General features: G+C 36.8%; 1 protein-coding gene and 1 pseudogene across 4 annotated transcripts; one reads left to right on the top strand and one right to left on the bottom strand.

Moving 5' to 3' along the window:
* Nucleotides 1–21310, top strand: part of LOC148726940 (uncharacterized) — a 50009-nt pseudogene extending 28699 nt beyond the window's left edge.
* Nucleotides 2585–11045, bottom strand: LOC111334830 (uncharacterized). 4 transcript variants are annotated; one of them, XR_015989641.1, is made up of 10 exons: nt 10875–11045; nt 10179–10336; nt 9649–9722; nt 9434–9517; nt 8451–8810; nt 7517–7636; nt 7131–7369; nt 6460–6638; nt 5680–5847; nt 4989–5128 (listed from the first exon to the last, which is right to left on the bottom strand). XR_015989641.1 is itself a non-coding variant. In XM_088727976.1 (4 exons), exons 2-4 carry the CDS (start codon nt 6623–6625, stop codon nt 4664–4666), a joined length of 360 nt encoding a protein of 119 aa, XP_088584102.1. In that variant the 5' UTR covers nt 6626–6638; nt 7131–7267; the 3' UTR covers nt 2585–4663. The 4 variants fall into 4 exon arrangements, 1 of the variants encoding a protein (XP_088584102.1); XR_015989642.1 differs by lacking the exons at nt 9434–9517; nt 10179–10336; nt 10875–11045 and having other exon boundaries at nt 9649–10141; XR_015989643.1 differs by lacking the exons at nt 4989–5128; nt 5680–5847; nt 6460–6638; nt 10179–10336; nt 10875–11045 and having other exon boundaries at nt 7350–7369; nt 8455–8810; nt 9649–10143.
* Nucleotides 21311–22803: the final 1493 nt, after the last annotated feature.

The following is a 22803-nucleotide window of genomic DNA, read 5'->3' as shown; positions in this document are numbered from 1 at the left end:
TATTCTCGTGTCGGCATTTCGAAATAAGTTCTGTTCTTTTGTTTAATGAAGACGGCTTTTTAGCTCTAATTAGATAAAGTTTCTCTGTGAGACACAAGTGGCAGCGCTTGCTTTTGTTGTTGTAGGCCGGGGAGGTCGCTAACTTACTCCAGTTAATTGTGAAGCTGGTGTTGCTGTCTTTCAGTGTCCAGATATACTTTGATAATTCCGTGCTGCTTGAACAGTTTCTGTTTCGAAAAGAAAGTTTGTGCTGCGTGTAGCGTTGTTTAAAGGTTCCTTCTGTTAGTCCAATGTAATTCTTTCCGGTTGTGTCATTTTCAGTTGTTATAATAATAATAATAAAGGTCTTTATTAAGAATTATTGTGCAAACAGACGTGCAACAATTAACATGAATGGAATGAATAAGGAAAAAGAAAAGGTATTAATTACTATCATTACTAATTGTTACGTTGGAGTTGTAGACGACGCTTGAAGTGAGGCAGTTGTTTTTCAGAGGGCAGTCGTTTTTTTTCCTGCAGTTACAGTTGTTTTCTGCAGGGGGTGTCTTGCTTGTCTCTAGGATTTTCTTGTTGTGTTTCTTAATTATGGTTTGCAGGTTGTCAGTGCAGCTATAGCTAACTTTTATGCTGTTTTTGTTGAAAATCTTGTTGTACCGGTGATTTTTCGGAAAATGCTTGCCGACGAGGTTCAGAAATTCTCTGCCGATGTTTGTTAACACGTCCATGCTGTAGGGCGGATTAAACCAAATCATGTTTCTTTGTCTGCTCTTGCGGTTGCGAGTTTCAGGTTTCTTGCGTTCGGTGTAGGTTAGTTTTTCGCTGTGTCCGCTTTGTTTGAGTGCACTTTCGTAGTGTGGCCTGGTTTTGTTGAAGAGTTCTTTGCTTGAGGAGATGTCGGAGATTCGTCGGCCGATTGCTGCGGGTATGTGTTTTATTATTATTTTATGCCAAGGTAGACTCTACCCTCACATTTATATACATATATATATATAGAACGGCTTTTTTCGGGAATATTATTGTGATCCTTGGTAATTTTAAATTTTTCCATCTTCCCAATTTTGCAATGTAGAATAGGCCACGCGGTCAAATTATAGCAAACTCCACTCAACAGTTACAGTAAAAACCCGCATGTAACAAATTAGCTAATAGTATTCTGCCCAAAAAGTTTTGGCTTGATGGCGGTACATTCGAGGATTATGCCCGAGGTTTGTACCCATGACATGTATCAGTTGCAATGGACTCGTACTTCTGTATCGACTTGTAGAGCTTTACTCAATTACACCGGCCAACTTTCTTCTGAGAGCAAGTACAATAATTGTTATAATCTGTTCTAGCTTCTGTATTTTTTCGAGTCAGTTTTATTAGTAAAGGTTACTAATAAATAACCACGCGATACGTTTTTGTCCATCTCAAGTGTTGTCAGGCACTCAAAGGGAAACGATTCAAATGTTCAGGATATGAGCCGTCCTCATTGAAAATTCAAATGGAGGAAAATCGAACTTTTTACATTCGCTATTAGGTTAGGGTTTTTTTGGGTTATGATCCTTAACATATAAAAAGTTTGTTTCAAGAAAGAAAACAAAGAAGTCATTCATACGGCGTTTTATCATGGTTTTTCGACCAAAAAATGCTGACTCATGAAACAAATCAAAACTTCGATCCTTTCATCGAATAGAGCGCATCGACTTACACTTCTGTAGGGGTATAAATAGATTTATACCCCTGACCCTAAAACCCTAACCCTAACCCCAACCCTAAAAAACCCTACCCCTAACCCTACCCAACCTCTAGCCCTAAGTCAGTTAAATAGACATACTGGCAGACAAATATGCAGATAGACTTACAGACAGAAAGGCATATGGAAGGCTGGACAGACAAACAGTAGGACAGAAATATAGACACGCACGCACAGATAGACAGAGTGGCATTTTGGCATACATGCACAGATAGAACGACAGACAGGGAGATGGAATTACAGACAGATAGCCTTAGACACAGATAAAGAGATAGACAGACACAGGCAGATACGCAGACAGACAGACAGGCAAAGAAGTAGACAGACCGAAAGACGGACAGACACTAGATAGACCGACAGACGAACAGACACTAGATAGACCGACAGACGGACAGAAAGACAGATAAAAAGACAGTTAAACAGATGGGTAAATAACTTACAAAAAATTTCTGACGGCTTTGATTTCGAGCAAAAAAAGAGTCTGATAATAATTGTCCGAAATTTTTAAGTGTCCGAAATTTTACGGTAAAATAACACAACGCTAGTAAGCCGCAACAAACCTGATGTGACAAGGAAGTGTTTTGAAATAGCAGGATTAATGGACACTGTCACGAAGGAAATAAAACCAGAAGATCCTTTAAATGTATTTAATCTTAGATTTATGAGCCAATTTGAGTTTCAAAGTTTTTCTGTCGAGCAAATTTTTGGTACGAGACTGCATGAAATACGTAATAAATTGTCAGAATTTGTATTGTTTTTCTCATCGTTGTATCTGTAAACCCTTGAGGGCGCAGTCAAACTATCATTTCCGCACTTTTGTCCAGTTCATTTCGTGTTTGTAGGCGTAAATTTGCTTTAATTTAACTTTAATTTAATCAAGTTTCATAATGACAAACAAATGACAGTTGCATCAATCGATTGATCAATCTGAGGTAGGCTTAATACAGAATACAAGACTCCTTAAAAATAAGCCACCTATTATAACAACATAACATTAAAAAATCTATATCAATCTTATTTACCACTAACTCCGACTATACCTCAAAGTTCATACTCTATTCTAAACTTATCATAATAAAACGCTATTTCTTGCGAAAAATTGACATGGTATCTGACTCTTATACTAATAGGTAGTTCATTCCACAGGTACCAAATCCGAATAAAAAAAGAATTCTTAAAAGCGTCAGTCCTGGTGGAAGGGACATCAAGCCTTCAATGATCAACGTTTCTCAGCTGTTTAATACAAGAACGAAACGATACGTAATCTAAGACATTGAACTTATTTATATTCTTAAAACACTTAAAAAAAAAAAAAAACGACATCATTAATTTGTCTACGATAATGCAAAGGCAATAAATTTAATTTACTAGCCCTGCGTTGGACTTGCTCTAAAATGCTGATGTTTCGTTTTTTATGATATTTCATTTATTATGCAAAGTACGCCATTTACAAACGTAAACACTAATTAAAAAATAGTTACAAAACATGACGTTCATCATCAACTAGAATACCTATTTACTGACAATTATCACCTTAATAAAAAAGACGTTTTTTCTATGCCATTACTTGCATTTACTAAAAAAAGAAAATGACGTCTCCCAAATACCACCTTAACTCTTTGGTAATCTGATATTACGGTTTAGTAGTACCACCATATAGAATCACTTACAGACAGAAAATGTGCGAGGTTAAGGAATTCGAAGGAAGTCATATCGTTTCAAAAGATAACTATTTGGGTACATCTCGGTGTACACTATAATTAACCGGGATAAGCTTCGGCCTGATGAGCATCTTGGCTCGAACGTAGACTTTACGTTACCTAATATAAATTTCTAAATGTCTACAATTGTTAAATTGCCAAACGTGCTGGTATTAAGGGATGCAATATCTTGAAAACGTTCCACAAACGGAGAAGCTAATAGGCCATTTTACAGTTCTGTGCTTGGTTGCCAAGCCTTTGATTTGAAGTGAGGCTGAAGGTGACCTTGCTGTGATAGAGACCAGCAGCTATTTAGCATGATAACAAAGTAATTTACATCTGAAAAGCAGCAACGTCTGTATCATAACAAGGTCACCCTTAGCCTCACTCTCATTCAAAGGCTTGGCAACCAAGCATGTAACTGTAAAATGGACTATTTATCAGTGGTGACAATAGCTGTTCCGTAGGCAGGGGTGACTGTGCGAGTCGATAGCCGCGACAGTGCCATGTTGGCTGACCAGAAAAGTCACAGTCTTGTCATCATAAATAAATATCGAAGCACAGCGCTTGTTCTGTCTCGCTAGCTGGCGAAGTTGCTCCTCTACGGTGGACAAGCTGTGCTGATCACATACCTAACTGGGTATGTCTGTCCAAGTTTAACAGTGGCATAAGTGTTGAATAATTGACCAGCTTCGGCGGCATTGAGGTATCGATGTGGCAAGGAATGACGGGAATTGTGATACAACACGTTTCCAAGACGCATACACAAGTAAAGAAACTTTTTTCCAATCTGAGGGCAGGTGGTTTGCAAGCCGAAGCGAAATGTCGACTGTTAGGAACGTGTGAGCGACTGCTAAAGAAATCAGACTACGGGCATTGCTTCCATTGCGACCATCGATACTAGACTGGCAAAATTCTGGGGGGAACATCCAACTGTACACGTCACCATCGACCAAGGAAACAGGTTCAACTTGTCTGGAAGGTTGTGTCACAATATCGTCACCCAGTTCCGCCCCAATAGCATCCCACTCTGGTTCACTCGAGGCAGACTCCTCATCGTCATCTCCAAAATGTTGATTGTTGCTTTTTCAGCGAATTCGAACTCACTAGAATCACCTTTTGTAGCCGCTTTAAACATGGTAACTCCTTGGGCAATTTGTGCCTTAGCAAAGTCCAAACCTTTTCGTGCTAATGAGATCTTTCGCGCACAGCAAGGGACTCTATGCCTTCATAGCAATAACGGCCCTCCTGAAAAAGAAGCCAAAATATCATTCAGTTTGTCTTTACTTAGTCCATGTGTTTTTATATGCAACAATTCAAATTTACAATATATTTCTGTGTATATGAATATGGACGGAAACGTGTGCATGTACGTTTGCGTGATTGCCCTTGCAGACCACTAGCTTAGCTGGAACAAAACCTGGCAGAGATTAACTAAAGGTTGATCCAACGTTGGGAGAGAATATGCAACATGCAACATTCATTATTTTGCCCCAAAATGGAAATGCTGTTCGCATACCTGACAAAACTGCTTTCAGACTTTCAATTGTTGATAAGATTTCTGGAATAACAGTGTCCTTGTAGAACTTCAAAAATCCAGTCATCTCTTTTTCCAAAAGGACCTTCTCCTCTGTCAACCTTCTGCCCTCCAGATATTTCTCCACAACTTGTTTCTTAGCACGAAGAGGCATTTCTAAAAAATAAAAAAATAAAAATAAAAAAAATAGAAAATAAAAAAGAAAGACATCCAAAATCTAATGAAGACATTAGTTTGTTAAAACTGATATCCAAATATGGCATCCTTAAATCGTGCACGATTGCAAAGCAAGTCATGATTTATCACAGCGTAAAAGTGTTATTACAGGGTACAGAGAGGTTCAATTTTCCAGCTTGCCCGAGTTTCCCCCAAAAAAATCTCCCTAAAAACTTTCACTTCCCTTCAGGCAAGTTGTGGGTAAAATCCAATAACCCAACAGCAAAATCCACTAGCCTGGGGCTATAGGACAACAACTTCTTTGTACCTTGTATCACCACATGCTAATCATCATCTTCAAATCAAATGGGACTCATTAAAAATCATTTTGGGGTTGTTTGCAGTTTAAACCAAAATCATGCATTTCGTGTTCTTTCTTTTCCCAAGTTTTCACAATACAGTCATACAAACATGAAAATATATATTCATATATTTTCATATATGAATATATGAAAATATAAAATATATACACTGCATTGTAATTTATTTACCACCAGTCTGATCATGTAGTGCCCACAGAAAGTTGTTGTCAAGGGCATCTGCAATTTCCACTTTACAATCTGTGGTAGCAAGACCATTGTACTATGAAATAAGCCTTGCAAGGTCTGACTTTTCTTCACTGATCTTTTTGCCTAAGCGATGACATTGTTTTGAGGTATCTAGGGAAAATACAATTGTAACAAACAGGAGAGGAAAGGCAAATTATGTCAGTAAAATATTAATCATCTGTCCTTATCATGCCATAGTCACATAGGCCTTCACTGTCTTGCTCCAGCAATTTACTAGTTCAGTCATTGTCATTTTCCCCAGGTCTGATGTAAGCATTAAATAATAAATTAGTTCTTTTTCATCTCATCCAAGTTCAGCTAGGCCTTCAAGCTTACAGAGCATAATAGTACCATCCAAGGTGTGGTCCTCCTTCTGGCAAGCAATCATATTGCATTGTTATTAACTGTGTCTGTTTCTGCAGTCACACCCCATCCACTTACAGATTTGCCAGAGCCCCTATTTGCCAGCTTGTTCAGGGCTCCTGTCAGCACCTTCGCAGCTACTGTAGCAGTCACAGGACCTGAATACTAATGTACCTCAGCCTGACAGGCACTCCCCTACTTAACTGTTGCCCACCTCCCACGAGCAAGGACGTTAGGGGTTGGTCTTTTGGTAGGCATCTTAATCAATAAAGATGGAATAGTGAAGCATAATAATTGTTGTCCTTATTTAGGAGAAACAATTACATACATTAAATGCATGTTAAATGACAGGTTACTTACTCTCCAGCTGACTTGTAACAATACAACTTGGCATTGCTGTCCACATGGGCTGAGTGCTGGTAGGTAGCACAGGCTGGGCATACCATAAAGTCCTTGAATTGTGGCAAATTAATCTCATGGTTGCAGAACTTCCATTCTTTAAATGCAATACTAAATGCAGAGTCATTTATAACACCAACCTAACAATTAGATGTAAACGATGAAAGAATAACATAAACTGATAAATACATTTCATAATCTCTGATGGGTATGTCTGCAATGCTTTCAACATAGATTACTTGATGGAGAGGCATTGACTAATTTGATTCCCTGTAAAAAAGCTACATTTTGTTAAATGTATGAGTCAATTATAGGATACCAGGCATCACTCTTGGATTAGGGGATGGGGATTCTAAAATCACACTCCTTTTAAAGAAAAAAAATATATTTAACAATTTTTGGTCTTTTTAGTAGAGGACCTTACCAAAAGAGTGTTGGGATTTTTTTTTATGGAGTGGGTTGCTGGCTGGCTTGGGACGGAAAATGGCCACACAATTTAAATTTACATTTACATGTTTTAACAAAAAAAAGTAAAAGGTACAAAGCATTAACTATGTGTATATAAATTTAACCTTTTAAAAATATTTGAACAGAAATGACCATTTTGTACACTCTATAGCACTGTAACCTACCCTTCCTCTTCAAATAGAGAAATCTTCCAAAGATCTGAGAAAACCACTTTCAGATGATTCAGGGAGGTGCTTTTGAAGTAAATCCTACTTGGTGAGAAGATCTTGAGAAAAACGGTATTGGGTATTTGCTAAAGAAGCAGGCCAATACCCCTCACTGACAAGTTGATTTACATCAAGTGGATCAACGGAATATTGACAACAACTGCAGCAATAGACAGCAACATTTAAATCAAACTTTCCTATGGAATAGACAATAAAAAAAAAAACAGACAAAAATAGTTTATCTACCACTACAGACAAATGCAGTACGCACAACTTAACTGATGTGAATGCTAAATGGTAAATTGGTGTTAAAAAAATTGAAATTATAGGTAAAAATACTGTACCATTAGTAGTGAGAACAATACATCCTTTATCGGTTAAAGAGACTGGCTCAAAGGAATCTACAGCCTTGCATACAGCACATATATTGTAGACTGAATTGACACTATGTGGCAGACATCGTGCTGTTAATTGAAAACAAGTAAGAAAAAGAAACACCTATTCAGTAATTGAAAATAAAAAGCAACAGTAATGAAAAAATTTCTTATCATTTGAGGGGGATACATACAAATGGCAGGTACTACAACCAGAAACACCAGAACACCAACTAACAACTAGGTTAGTTTAGGGTTAGAAATAGGGCTACAACTGACAGTTAGTGGTTAATGCAATTAAAGGTTAGTGGCTGGTGTTTTGGGTGGGTAGGGTTTCACTTAGCTTTTTCAAGAGCATTCTGGGTTTTATGAGGTGTTCCTGATTTTAGTACATGCCCATACAAACTTCCAACTGAAATCATACCTTTCCACATACCCACATGAGGGTGTAGTAACAGGTAATCTCTTTTATTAAATCTTAAGGCACTTCAGTAACCACTTGACCTTGTTTAAAATAAACAATGCCATGTCTTTGTATAATCTATCTCTTAGAATTCCTATTCTTTCATGTACACGAACCAACAGCCTTTAATGAGAGCCCTTTTAGGCAGGGCCTTCCCATATAGTCCACGATGGACTATGGGAGTAGCCCATCTGGAGGCAGTAACAAGAAGTAATGGTCATTTACAAATATATAAACACAAACCCAAGAAATATATTGAAGATTTCAAAATAAAATAATAATTATGTAAAATTTGGTTACATTTCAATATTCCACATTATACTTCATACATACATCCATTAACATACATATTTTATTGACTTTTCCTGAGAGGGATTTTCAAAGACAATATTGCTATTTACAATTAGAAATAAGAATGACTAAAATAAGGTTCTAACTTACTTACTGTTGTTAAGTTTCCTTCCCTGTCTAAAGACACTGATGGTGCCACACATTTAAAAAACCCTTCATGATAGATCTCTCTATCATGAAAATGATTTCTTCTGTACACATCATTGTCACACTTTGCACACATAATCTCTTTCAAGCCACGCTGCCGACAATGGACAAGAGGTTGGTCTTTCTTGCAGTGTATACAAGGAACTGATGGTAGAAGGGGCTCCAACTCTAACAGCGACATCATAATTTGAGGTCTTTTGTTGGCCCAGCTTTTGCCTAGATCCTCAATCCTTGTAGTCCAACCCTTCTGGATTGTTGAAGGCTTGGTATAAGTCGCACATTCCTCAATAAGTTGATCTAAGTCTACAAAAATATTTGTATAAACATAACAAAACATAAAACACAACATATAACATAAAGCAAAACAAAACAGACATGATATAACACTACACAACATAACATGTTTATTTCATAACTATAAGACATTACATTATTTAAATGTACATTCAGATTAAGAGGAAAAGATTTCTATCACCTTTGATAGTTGATGAGGGCATCACCAGAATTGACTATCAAGCGATAATTGTGAGCGAATAATTTTATTTGTTGTAGTATAAATCTCCCGATCCTTCAAAACTGAGAAACAAAACTATCACATCTCCATGTGAGACACAAAATGCAACAGAAAGAAACAGCCACCATTTTGTAGACAATCACTACCCACCTTCTATCACAGAATAAAACTAGGCAGCAGGTAGCATAGCCAATCAGAGAAACGCATTCGTGATAGATAAAAACACATAGACAAATTTTAAAAGTAAGTTTAGAGCCAAGGTTAATATAATAAATTCATTAAACTATTATAACAAAAGAGTAAAAATTGATGCAAGTAAATATTTTCATTTAAATGCATGCAATGAAAAAAAAACTATTTAGTTTGATCAAAATGCTAGATAAGCTTGACGAACGTATACATGTAGCAGTACCATCTGAAAAATTGTCCGTATACAAGTCTTCTAAATCCTCTGTAAGACTATGCAAGAAATCCAAATCGTGGGCAATTGGAGAAGCTAAAAATAAAATCGAATATAGATAATGAGCAGAAGGGCAAAATTACTTAATTAATTCCGATTGATTTATAACCTTTTACTTTTTTGGATTAACATCTAACTTGACATAACATGTCAACAACTAGACTCACCAGGAGCAGCCGTGGTAGTGCTGCTTGGTCGATATTTGGAGTACTTCCATCGTTCGGCTGTAATGGGGTTTCTGCTGAAAACGGTAATATGCGGTTTCTTTTTCTTTTTTTTCGAGGCAAGAAGAGACTGTCTCAGCCACGACAGTCGCTAAATCAAGCTGTTTTTTTTTTTAATTTTTCTCGCTTTAGAAATTGCCTAGGCGTTCAGCCATTTAGAACGCAAACGCTTGTAAAAGTAAAGACTAAGAAATATTACGCGAGACAGCCGCCATTTTGCTTTACACAACCAGCCCGACAAATGGGACCTGGGTGTGACGTACAGGAATGAACCGGAGAATGATCACAATCATCATTTTCGGACGTGAGGTCAATTGATCCTATTAATCATTTCTCACCGGGAGGATGTGTTGACTATTCCAATACGTAAGACAAGTAAAAGACGAACTTCGGTGAAACGTTTAATATTGTAACAGATCCCGGAAGTTTTAGACGCGGACGTTTCGTTACCTAATAAAACATGTAATTCTCACCTGCTAATTAATTCTCCCGTAGGTGAACATCCACCCGATTTTTCTTTGGGGTCCTCTTATAGGAATAATTATCGTAGGCAGACAGCTATACTGAGAGACGCTTATTCCGATTCTCGAGGGTGTCCGCTCATGAGAGAGTTGATGGCATGTTGCTTTATCTTATTTACAGGTTCATGAAAGGAAACAGGGTAAGTAGAAATATAGTTTATCCTCTTTTTTTCGAAGCAATGTTGCGTCGTATATTCATTTCTGAAGTCTCAAGATAATCAATGCGTTAGTACATGTGCTTCGGGAGGAAAGAACAACAGTCTTTTTAATTTTGAAAAGTTTAGGTCCACTAGAATTTTATTTGTTTCCAACTTGTGCCCTCGTAGTTCGGTTGGTAATAGCGCCTGGCCAGCGTCTAGGAAGGATTGGTTCAAGCCTCGTGAACGCTTAAATTTCTTCTTCCTTCTGCAACTTATTCAGTTTAATTTTACTTGCGAGCAACATTTCGTCATTATACCTGATAAAATTCATTCCCTGGCATCAAAAGAAAGGAGACTGAATTTCGACTAAATTTTGATACAGCGAAAGAAGCCCAGCTGCGGCGTTGGTCTCATCTTCGTTTTAGTTTTTAAATCATTTTACTCTGTTTGTTCCTCATTCGTATCCATAAATCGTCCTTTTTATCGCAGTCATTATTTTTGAACTTACCTCATAAACCAGTCCCAATAGGATTTGGATGGTACACTACATCGGCAAAAAAAATTTATGACTCAGTTTTTTGACCATCACTCTCATTAGAAACAGAAATCCCGAGTTGCTTTTTCTTTTTTTTTTTTACCATGTATGTGTGTTCGTCTCTTTATAGTCAGCAGCATAACCTCCTAAAAAAAAAGATTGGTATCCAGGTAATTATGCATATAGTTGTCTGCTATGTCCGAATATTTCCAACGCCGACCAAAATAAAAGAAAAGTCATCGATTTTTGAAAAATAGATGGTGTTTTTATTATACTTGCCTAAGTTTTTTTTTTCTTATGAGGTGCTGTTGATTACAGTTGTTGATATCATGAGACGTCTTTTAGCCACCGCATCATGTTCCAGTGTTGGCAAGAGACTCCATACCATACACTGACAATCTCTAAACTTGAAAAAATTGATGCAAAAGAAGAACGTAAGCTCGTATTAATACTTTTTAAAGAGGTTTAAAAACCTCTTTTCAGGTTATCTTATCACAGTATTTTAAGATCAAGGAAGATGGTTATTTCATGCGTTCCTTTCTCATTGTTATGTCAAATACCATTTCATTACCTGAACAAACTCACTCTAACAACATAATCATCGAAATTAATGTTATTGTTGGATAACTTCATCAAGTCTTTTTTTTTTAATTTTCTTGTAGACTTACGTCAAAGTGAAGAAATACGATAACAGTTTGTACGGAACGATGTGTTCGATGTGTTGACGATTTTTTGTGTAGGAAAGCGTATACTAACTTCTAACGATAACTGAGTGTAAGATAGGAAGGATAGTTAAGATATGGCACGAAGAAAAACTCATTCCACCTGTAAAGTTATAGAATTCTAAATACATTCAATTTACCTTTGCCTTGCTGCTGTTCATCAAAAAGTAAAAGTACACGTCTTTGTGTTTTGAGTATCCTTTAAAACCATACATCTATCCTAATTACACAAAGTTGTTTTAATATTTGGAGCTCGATAGTTTTGATTTTCGATTCCCAACTGGATAAATTTTAATCTGGGTCTAGTAATGCCAGCTTCCTAGCTGTTCATGTCGACAGAACAGTTAAAGTGTACTTTGTTCACATTGGGCGCCCCGACACCAATAGCTGCACACCTGATGATGGCAAACAGCCGAAAACGTTTGGTTTAAACATTTTAAAAATTTTTTCTTAATCTTTTAGCCTTGTCTATAGAATATCCTTAATTAAATGAACATTATGGACACTTGTTTCTTTAATGAAGACTGATAATTCAGTTTTCGCTTGGGTTATATGTAAATGTGTTCTGTGTTGTCAATGTTATTCAGGCGTGCACCAAATCACGCTGAGAAAGGCCTCTTGACAAACCTCAGCGTGATCTTGATGCCACAAGTTATTTGCTCTTGCGAAGAGCTAACCCCGTTCGAAACATCAGCCATAGCCTCTTTTGCCAATTTGCATTATCAACACATCTGATACATGTATGTATCTTGTAATATCCTCTGTCAATGCAGCATTCAGGGGCGTAGCCAGAGGTTTTCAAAGGGGGGGGTCACAGAGGCTACTCACCACTTAGACCGCTGCTCTCCCGCGTGTATCGGCGGGCTCAGTCCTATTATCGCGGCATGAAGGCCCATATTAACTAAATACAAGAGCCGTTGACGAAAATACTTTACAAAAAAAACAAATTTTAAAAAAGTGGGCTTTTCAACAACTGAATATTGTAGGTTGTTTGCTCTAAAGAAGGCCTACCAAGGGGGGGGGGGTCACGGGCATCCCGGGACCCCCTGGCTACGCCCTTGGCATTACGGTTACTTTTAAAAATTACCCTTCTATTCACATATTGTTTCAGTCTGACAGTCTCTTTGTTTAGGTATTAATCATAAAAATATCAGGTCCAGCAATGCATTCCTTTCTTGGAGGTGCTCTCTTCCTCTGGAAGCTGGTAGAGTTTTACAACACTTTGAACTGCAGGACGGTTCAACAACTCAACATCCGAAAGCATAGATTAGTGACCGAGTTTGGCTGCGTTTTCGTGCTGGTACCAGAATATATCATGCCTGTCTTTTGATGATTATAAATTACGATAAGCGTTTAATTATCGGTTTTCAATTTAGTTTGCCATTAGATTACATCAAAATCTTTCAAATGAAGGTACTTCTCAACATAAGTTACTACAATTTTTCAAGATCCTGTAGGTGGTCATCAAACCTTTCCTGTTCATTCAGGGGACAATTCCTAATTAACCTCTTATGATAGTCGGAGTGGCTCGCATTTCCAATAGTTTTTAAGGTCTTTTGAATGCCTTCAAACTAAACTTTAATGCTGTGACATACCATTCTAAACTAAGTTCACTTTTGTTTGATAATTTTTCCACGAGAGCTGTCGTAACTGCTTTGACAAACCTCATTCTTTCACTTACGGAAACAAGACCTTTCTGTTTCCAAGTAACTATTTTGCCACTCACTTGGCTGAATTGCTCATTCAGCGAATTTTCGTCCCTTACTCCCGCGGAAAGGGATGATAACGTAAGGGGCTTAGTTTCCTCTACGTTTGTAGCGCAGCGACAAACATAGGACACACGTTAATCATCTCCTGCTCTCGACAAGAGAATTCATTAATTCTAGAGTTGTTGCATACGTTTGAGCCACATTTTACAATTGTAGGTTAGATCCGATGGCCCACACAGTGGAATATAAAGGGAAAATATATTTTCAATCAGAAATCTTGATAAAAAAATTGTATTTACTTTTGGATTGATTTACCTTCCAGCCTCACAATAGAGTGCAGTTACACTAATCAAAGGATCATCTCTGAAGAAAAAAAGCATGCTGAAATGCAAATGAGACGTCTCAGAAATTGGAAGAAACAACCGTACCTATTACTGGAGAATGATAACTTACTCTAAGATAAAACTTCGTATTAGATATTAGTGAGTTTAATTTCACAATTCAAGGGCGGAAACAACCGGCACGCGACGCTTGTGTCCACACATGAACACATACATAAACTTAATTTATACTCGAATTTTTTAGAATAGCTGACGAGCTAATATCTTGGAGCTGAAACTACATAAAAGAAAGTAATGTATAAATATATACAAGCAAAATAATGATGATAATGATAAAAAAGAATAATAAACACATAAAAGTAAAGAAAGGAAAATATTATTTACAATTCTCAATCTTAAGTTTAAGTATGTCAAGCAAAGAAAGAATCTACATGAAGGGAACATCCTGTATTTTGGTTTTAAAGTCTGCAAAGAAACTGATACAAAAAAAGTTTAAGTACATATTCCTGTTAGATTTTGTTTTGTCTGTGGTGCAATAGTTACTCACCTCATTTCTAGTCCTACACATACCTTTCATCTGTATATTAAGTAAAGAATGACTTAAAGTAGGTTACTTGATTGGGTGATACAAGTGTAATTACTTATTTATGTGTCAGCATTATGGAATTTATTATTTGATTTGAATAAGATGCCCTTTTACAAAAACATCTCATGGGATTTGTAGAACTGAATGAAAAGAAAGTGTCGTGAATGATACCATTGCAATCTTCAGCGGATTGTTGATTATCAAAGTAAACAGGTAGCTATAAACGGTTTCCAGTTGAACGAGGGCAAATGTAAGGAGCTACGCATCTCATTTTCAAGATCCTCACCTGACTTCGACCCAATTGTGGTCAATAGTAAGGAGTTAGAGCACGTTCATAAAGCTAAGATGTTAGGTGTCACCTTCTCCGTCGATCTCAAATGGAACGCACCTGTAGATGAGATAGTAAAGAAAGTCAACAAGCGGCTTTACTTCTTACGCCAATTAAAGCGCGCCCAGGTTAAGTCTAAGGAGCTCGTTTTATTCTATCTTACATGTATTAGATCTGTTATGGAATACGCATGCGCGCTCTTTCACAGCAGCCTACCTCAATATTTATCAGTTGATTTAGAAAGATGCCAGAAGCGCGCATTACGTATAATTTTCCCTTATTAAGAATATGACGAGGCGCTATCGTGCACTGGGCTTATCTCGCTGCATGAGCGGCGCGAGGATGTTGCCAACAAGCTCTTTTCTAACGTTCTTGTACCAGGTCACAAGCTGCATAAGCTCCTGCCGCCCAGGAATGTATCTAGGATGGACTTAAGGAAAAAGCGCGCTTTTAATTTACCTGTGGTTCGTACGAACAGGTGCCATGATAATTTTATCTTTCATCATTTACGCACGCTTTGTATAAGCTGACTCTATTTATGTAACCTAATTTTTAATATTTTAAAAGTATGTTACCATTTTTATATATTTCTTAAATTTGGAAATGAATACGTAATTCAACCTTCGGTTGCAATGTTTTTCAAATAAACTGTCCATCGAAACTGTCTATCATTGTCTATTGCACGATTGAATTTGGCTCGCTCATTAGTGATAAGTTTGTAGTAAAACTGCGCGTAGATTGACGTCACTAGTAACACTTCAGAAACGTGTGAAAAGAAATAACTTACAGAAGCTGAAACTTTTTTTTAATCATGAACATAGTAGCATGATAAGTGATGTGATTATTGTTCGTCAACATCTAATGATTGCTATTGCGGATCTTTGCAATTGAAATTTCCCATTATTTGCCCTTTGAAAATCCTAAGTGACATATTTAGTTATTAGCCAATCTAAATTGACGGGGATAGTATCGAATTATTTAAACTTTAGTACTCTGGTTGCTTAAACACCTTAAAAGCCTTCGCATAAAAGAAGATCAAACTACTCTGGATTCTCGAGTAACCTTTTTCAACATTTCTTTCTGTGAGAGTTTAAAAGAAATCTGCGAGAGGGCACCTGTTCCTCTCGTGTCCAGAGGTTTACTTGCGGTGAAGAATCTTCGTCATTCCTTTTGGTTACCATTGATAACTTTGAACTCGTTCGAACCATTCGAAAACTGTTGATTCGGTGAACTTTGTTTGTATTGAAAATTCCAATTATCATCACCTGGAAAAGCCTGCATTTCCATAATTTAATGATATTCCGTCCCCGGAGTTTTTATCTAGAATGGATTTACGTTTACCACTGTTTTGCTAGGCAAGTATAATATCTAGAGGTTCACAACGTCAATAGTAAGAAAAAAAAATCGACAGCAAACTGAATTCAGATCGGCAGTGGCAGGATATGGCAGACAAAGTAATAGGTCATCCTAGTTGTTAATGATAGCTATAAAGGATAGGAGGTAGAGGGTGGCAGTCGATATTAGGATCACGCCCAGTCTTTCAGGTTTCCCCAGAGAGTTTGCTGGCAACAATGAACTCTCCTATTCTTTCAATATTTATAATTCCTTTGAGAAATAAATTTCTTGGAAATGTAATTAGCATGTTGTAGTATGTAATAGCTGTAGTGTTAACAAATAAACTAGATATAATGTACGATGTATTTATCTTAAACTATTATTTCACAGTGCCCCCAAAAATTGCCAATCCACCAGAGCCAAGGTCTCTGCCTGCCATTGGAGAAAACAACACTCTGACCTGTAAGGCATTTGGTGACCCTCTTCCGAAGACTACTTGGACAAAAGATGGTGTTCCTGTGGACAAGATTGATGTGACAGGTTACCACTTTCATCTAAACAATGTGAAGTTAGAGGATGTAGGATCATACAGATGTACGGCTAGTAACGGATATGGAGATGATGCCACCACTATCAGCATCGTTGGCATAAGATGTTAGTAGTTTGTCCTGTATTATCAAAGCTGTTTGTCTGATTACAATGCAATTGTGAATTGTCCATGCTTTGATTTTAAACAAGCACAATGGTATTGTGATTTATGGTTGAATTGCAAAACAACGCAATGGCGTGGAATTGGCAAAATATAGAGAAAAAGCACTTGTACCTTATGCCGAGAAATCGTATACGAAATGGCAGCGAAACATGCGCAGTGTAAAAGATTTGCGGACTTTAAATATGGTTGCCGTACAAAGCTTTATGTGAGAAATGACTAAAATGCGGCTATATATTTGAAGATAAAGTGGATAGTCAAAGTGCCCACGTCTAAATCATTAAAAAACAACTTAAGCAACACTCACAAGAATTGCTACGATCCCCCTATGTACCTAAGTTCGGCCCTGGACGGTCATTTTTTTTTACTTCTTATGGCCTCTCTGATGCTTTAAATCTGCCTTTGTTTTGTTTTCAAATTGCCCACGTCAGAACGTCTTCTACGATGATCGATCGTCCATTTGAGGCACGTTTCAAGTCACAGAGAGCCGTTTATCTTCGGCCGAAATAGCTGACAAGATCCTTTATTTCATGTTTTCCAGGTATTGACCTCTTTGGGGAAACGAGCGCTTGTGTAGGCAAAAACATTCGGTAAATTGGCGGACATAGTGCAAATTGACAGATGGCGCGAAAGCTTTGGCTCAGCTCCGTGTTTTGTACTCATATAGAGCATGCTCTCTCAAAAAATTACATTGCGCGTTATATCCGAATTTTATAACAAATATAATTAACGTTAAGGTCAAAGCGTGAATTTCTATGAAAAACGGCAATTTCACCTGTTTCCAAAACATGCAGTAGGAACGCTAGTCTTTTTATTCTCATGAGTTCAAAATATTGCATGTACATGTACTATGACTTGGTTTCATGATAAAAAGAACTTTGCTACACTGTATTTTCGAAAACTACTGCTTTCAAACTCAAGTGGAAGCAAAGTTGAGATGAAATTGGTTATCCTGCACGATGCTTTCTGCCTTGCAAATTTTTTTTATTTCATTCAAGCCTTACAGATATCGCGACAACTTTATAGTTAATTATTTTCTTCACAAAAGTACCTTTAATCAATAACCTGCATGCATTTCAAGGTCTGACTAAAATTTTTGGAAAATGAAAGATAAAGTAATGGACTAATTTGATTTTAAAACTAAAGTAGAAAAAGTAGCATTTTTTTATAATTTTTTTTTCTCTTCTTCATTTTGTAGGTAACGATTGTGAAATAAAGACAGTTGAAATAACATTACAAAGTGAAATTTGGAATTCAGCTTTGAGTAACCAACAGTCGGTAGAGTTAAAAAAATTGCAGGCAAATTTGTTATCAGAAGTATTTTCTAGGGTCGAGCGCAATGGGTGACAATGGCAAGTCCAGAAACATTTTTTATTGTTACCGGTTTTATTTTTGTCAGACAAGGGGAATCGGCAAATTTTTGATGTTTGAGCAAATACCCTGCAATTTTTCGTCCAGTATTGCTTGGGCTAACTTAGCCTGTTTTTAATTCTTTTATTGAGATGGCTGCCGAATACAAACGTTTAAAAAAAAACTGCTTTTAATTGCTCTGCATCCAGCAGTTTTCCTGAACTATAAGTCAAATCGGGGAATGCGAAACAATAAAAAAATGCGTGTGCATTTTTGTAGCCTTTTTTATTTTCTTTATTTCAGGGGATTTTATCGATAAGAATATTCGTAACCATCGTTTACATGCTATAAAAATTTGCATAAGAGGCGGGGCGGTAAATTGAAATACTTTGTTCAGTTATTACGCAGTAAGGCTTTGTTTCTGTGGCGGTATGAGGACACGAGTTCATTACGTCTATTGAGTGATGATAATTCAGGCGGGCAGATGATGAGTAGTTTTTTTTTTAGGCAGAGGGTGCATCTTTTACTTGCGCTATTGTTCTTGATGCAAGGATGCACCATGAAATAAAGGGGTCAACGTTATTTTCTTTCAGAATGTTTGCTGAGTTCAGTAGCGTTTCTATGTAGATATATAAGATGTAATTAGTAATCTACCAAGCCACGGTCACACGTAAGGACAACAGCACCATTGAAACATACATCGGACTCACAGAAAACGAATTTAAAACTAGATACAGAAACCACATCGCATTATTCCCACACCAAAAACGCAGAAGCTCTACCGAACTCAGCAAACGCATCTGGATTCTTAAAGAAAATAACATTGACCATTTTGTTTCATGGCGCATCCTTTCATCAAGATCACCCCACAACAGCGCAAGCAAAAGCTGCAGCCTTTACCTTTATCAGTACATTACTCATCATCTGCCCACTTGAATTATCATCACTCATTTTTGTTCGATTTAAATTAAAATAACTCTTTCTTGTGTTTAAGGTTTCTAAGGTTTATGCCAAAAATCCAGCAAAACAACTGTACTCAGTGGGTCTTGTTTATTTCAGGTAAATGTCAATTTTAGAGTGCTCAGTGTAAACATATTTCAACAACTTTTTTCTTTAAGAGGGAAGATGAATTTAGGTAGCATCACATACTCTTGAGCTAGTTCAGGAATTACTTTCAGTTTACTGTTCACAGTGCATTGATGTGTATAAAAACATTTTGAGACTTGATAATGTTAAGTTTTAAGAAACTGAAGTTCGGTGGAATGACGTCATGCAAGAAATGACGTCAACCATTTGTCAATGTGCAAACAGCGTTGATCTGCAATTTTCTTGTTTACTAGTAGATTTGGTAGTGTTGTTGCTACAGTAAAGATGGAGTTTGGAAAATCTGTCACTGACCCTTTGAAACCAATGGAAGATGAAATCAAATTAAAGATGGGAAGCTTGGGGCATTCACAGTTCGCCGTGAACTTGCATTGAGTCCAAGTAAGGCCTGGTGTACTTAACAAGTAGATTCCATTTTGCCATATGTATGGAAGGTTTCAAACGTTCTCTGTTTAAACCTGTACTGTTTGAAGACTAGCTCTTGTTAAATTAAAGTTACAGTACTTTACTTCTCATGCGCAAGAGAGCTCCTTTCTTTATCCTAGCTCTGAATTGGAAAACTTTGTGACAAGTGTTGTTTAGAAGAAATGGTTTTTCTTATTTAAAAAATCAGCCGTGTGCCTGTACTGTGTGACAAGTGTTGTTTAGAAGAAATGGTTTTTCTTATTTAAAAAATCAGCCGTGTGTCTGTACTGTGTGACAAGTGTTGGTTAGAATAAATGGTCTTTCTTATTTAAAAAATCAGCCGTGTGTCTGTACTGTGTGACAAGTGTTGGTTAGAATAAATGGTTTTTCTTATTTAAAAAATCAGCCGTGTGTCTGTACTCTCACAGACTATAAATAACAATGACTAACTTCAAAACAACTGGCATTCCGCAAATTGTGAAGTTTACTATAAGCGACCATCATTTCTTCATTATTACATGTGCATAAGCAATTTCCAGGGGCCATTTTCAGGTTCTTTAAGTAATGGTCATTTTTAGTTAAAAAGAATCTTGTACTGATTAATTAGAAGTGCAAGGTTGTTTTTGTCAATCACATTGAACATCTACATGTAAAAGTTGCCCAATAGTAGTTGTTGTAGGATTTTTTAAAGGGGCACCCTGGCGAGACCATCCACAGTAGTTTGATATCTTTTTAAGGATGGTTTGTTTGCATCATATTTAATGTGCCCTCTAAGAGCTTTAAAAAAATTGACAGCAAAATGACGTCAACTTCAAGTAAAATATCTTTGCGATAAATAAAAGTAAAACAAATTCGTAACAGATGTTGCTAGAAAGCTACTTCTAATTCATGTAATTGGTTATACCATGTTCGTTGAGCCTGCATCGATAGCCGGCCCCATTTCGGGAAACATTTGTCGATTCCTTACAGCGAAAAATATTAATTTGGCTTTCTTACCTCTCTTTTAGCTGATAAGATTAAAATGCTCTCTCTACAAGTGCTCCACTACCCATCTCCTCTTCTTCAACAACATCAGAGGAACCACAAAATTCTTTAGCTGGCGCTCGCACCTCAGGATTGACACAAAAGCTAATTATGGGGTATCACCGGAGGATGTATTGCATTTGTTCTCGTAGTCATCGTCATTATTGTAATGTCCTGCATTTACTTTGTGAAGAATAAAAGTGGTGGCGCTTCGAAAGGTAAGCAAAACAATTTCTTTTGTTCATTAACAAAAATCTAGAAGGCTCTTTAACTTCAAACATCAAATCACAGCATGCACCCACAGTGCACATTCTCTTCCTTCATCTTAAATAACCACTACTGTTACTGAATGCAGGGCCACTTGATTGATCTATTGATTTCACAACTTTTTTTTGGAATTTTTAAGGTGGTAGGAAAAAATACAGTGAAGCTGATGGTTACTGTAGGTAAGTTAAGTATAAGCTATTGTTTTGACACTTGGCAGCAATAGCTAGTAACCCTAGCTGCTCATTTTGTTGTGTTTTTGGTTTATACAAGCATGTTTGTGATGATTATATCCTTTAATCGCCTTCCTATTTCTGACTTTACTTTACCCAGTGTAATTCAGATTGGACACCTTTGTCCATAATAGTTCTGGCATTATGTAGCAGTGAAAAATTAATGAATTTTCTGGGTATCATTTTCATTAGCAACAAAAATCCAGATTTGTGTCTCTTTACCAGGTATACTTATGTTTACATTTTAGTAATATGCAGTATTATCCTCAAGGAGACCAAATTGATATCCGGGTAACATAATTTATTAGTGGGGAAAGCTTTGTTTAAAACTGCATTAATCTCCTTTTCATGCTGCATGCAACTATACTTGAAAGTATAAATGTAACACATGAGGAAAGCGCTATGCAACTTTAATTTTTATGATTGATATCGACAATGAGTGGCAAAAGTCTGGGCACGCTGTGTTATTTTTTATCTTTTCTCCTACTTTTATTGATCTTCTCCTCTCCCCAATTCAGATATTGCGTGGTGTATACAGAATGCTCACGTATTTCAGGCAACATAGTTTGGGGGGAATTTCAAGTAACTTACAAAAGATGAATCTCAAGATTTCTATTCATTATATCGAGTGGAAGGTTTTCGACCGCCCACTAAGTGTAGATGTGTCAACGACTTTTGCCATTCGTTGTAATTCGTATTGCTGCAATAAAGTTATTTTATCCAGCACTGTGCATTGCAATTCAAATATTACTTTTTAAACGCAATTGCTTTTCTTAAACTTGTGCACCGTTCAGCTTTGATGACAAGTATATCTATCTTACTGCCGTATGAATATAGTCAAACCATTGGTGAACGCTGATGTTTTTAAACGACAAAAGCCTTTTATTCCTTTAGATTTGACTGAGCGAATGGGTTATTGGAACAAAATAGGTTGTTTTGATTGATTTACATGGTCTTTAAAAATTAACTGTCAGAAATTACTTTTAGGCGAAATTCTCTTTAGAGTACCATTTATAAGAAGTATTTGCTCCTCGTCATGATACTATAAGAAAATCTTTACTTGAAGAGGTAATTCCGCATTAAATTGCACGCGAAAACCGATATCGCGCGAATCGCGAGTCAAGTAATGAATTTTCCTTGAATCGTATAATTGAATAAAAATAAGAAAAAAGAAAAAGAAAACAGCATTCTTTGTGGTTGTCATATAAACGTGGATGAGAAACATCACGTACCCTTGATTTCAACTCGTAATTCTTTACTTTGTCTTTTGGAAATTTTGTCACGCTTTCTCCATTTTTTTTTTCGATGCATTTGAACAACAAAGAATGAGTTCTTGAAAAGGGACGCCTCCAATAAGGATATACTATTATGTCAGATTCGCCGCGATCTGATAACCAATATTTCGACGTTTCCAACTTTGTAAGGAACAGTAGCTAAAGGAAAGGTATACTTGCAATAAGGGGAAGATAGTTAAAAGAAATGCTTGAAACAAAGCACGTAAAACAATTCGTCCGATTGTGCGCCTCTAATCGTAAAATAAAAATGCAGAGCTACCTTTGTCTTATGAACATTCGCCTAATGGCATGGCACCTAGCTGCATCATTGATTTAATTAATAGGACTATTACGCGCTATTCGTTGCGTTCTAATAAAGGTGTTTTATTAAAACATCCGTCGGGGAAAATGAAAAAATCATTTGGTGACAGATCCTTCAGCATGGCTGCACCCACTTTATGGAACGCTCCTTCTGTAAGCCTTCGCATGATCACATGTATTTCTACTTTTAAGTCAAAT

This window comes from Stylophora pistillata, chromosome 7 (assembly GCF_964205215.1).
Source record: "Stylophora pistillata chromosome 7, jaStyPist1.2, whole genome shotgun sequence".
NCBI classification, from domain to species: Eukaryota; Metazoa; Cnidaria; class Anthozoa; order Scleractinia; family Pocilloporidae; genus Stylophora; species Stylophora pistillata.
The sequence above is the reverse complement of the archived record's forward strand: the minus strand, read 5'-3'. Positions and strand labels throughout refer to the sequence as shown.

Excerpts from the sequence above, each read along its gene's own strand:
- LOC111334830 (XM_088727976.1), bottom strand. The coding sequence starts at position 6,625 with ATGACTCTGCATTTAGTATTGCATTTAAAGAATGGAAGTTCTGCAACC. Across the intron at positions 5,129-6,459 it reads TGTTACAAGTCAGCTGGAGA|AAATGCCTCTTCGTGCTAAG; the intron begins GTAAGTAACCTG and ends TTTATTTTTTAG. Across the intron at positions 4,684-4,954 it reads TCTGAAAGCAGTTTTGTCAG|GAGGGCCGTTATTGCTATGA; the intron begins GTATGCGAACAG and ends CTTCTTTTTCAG.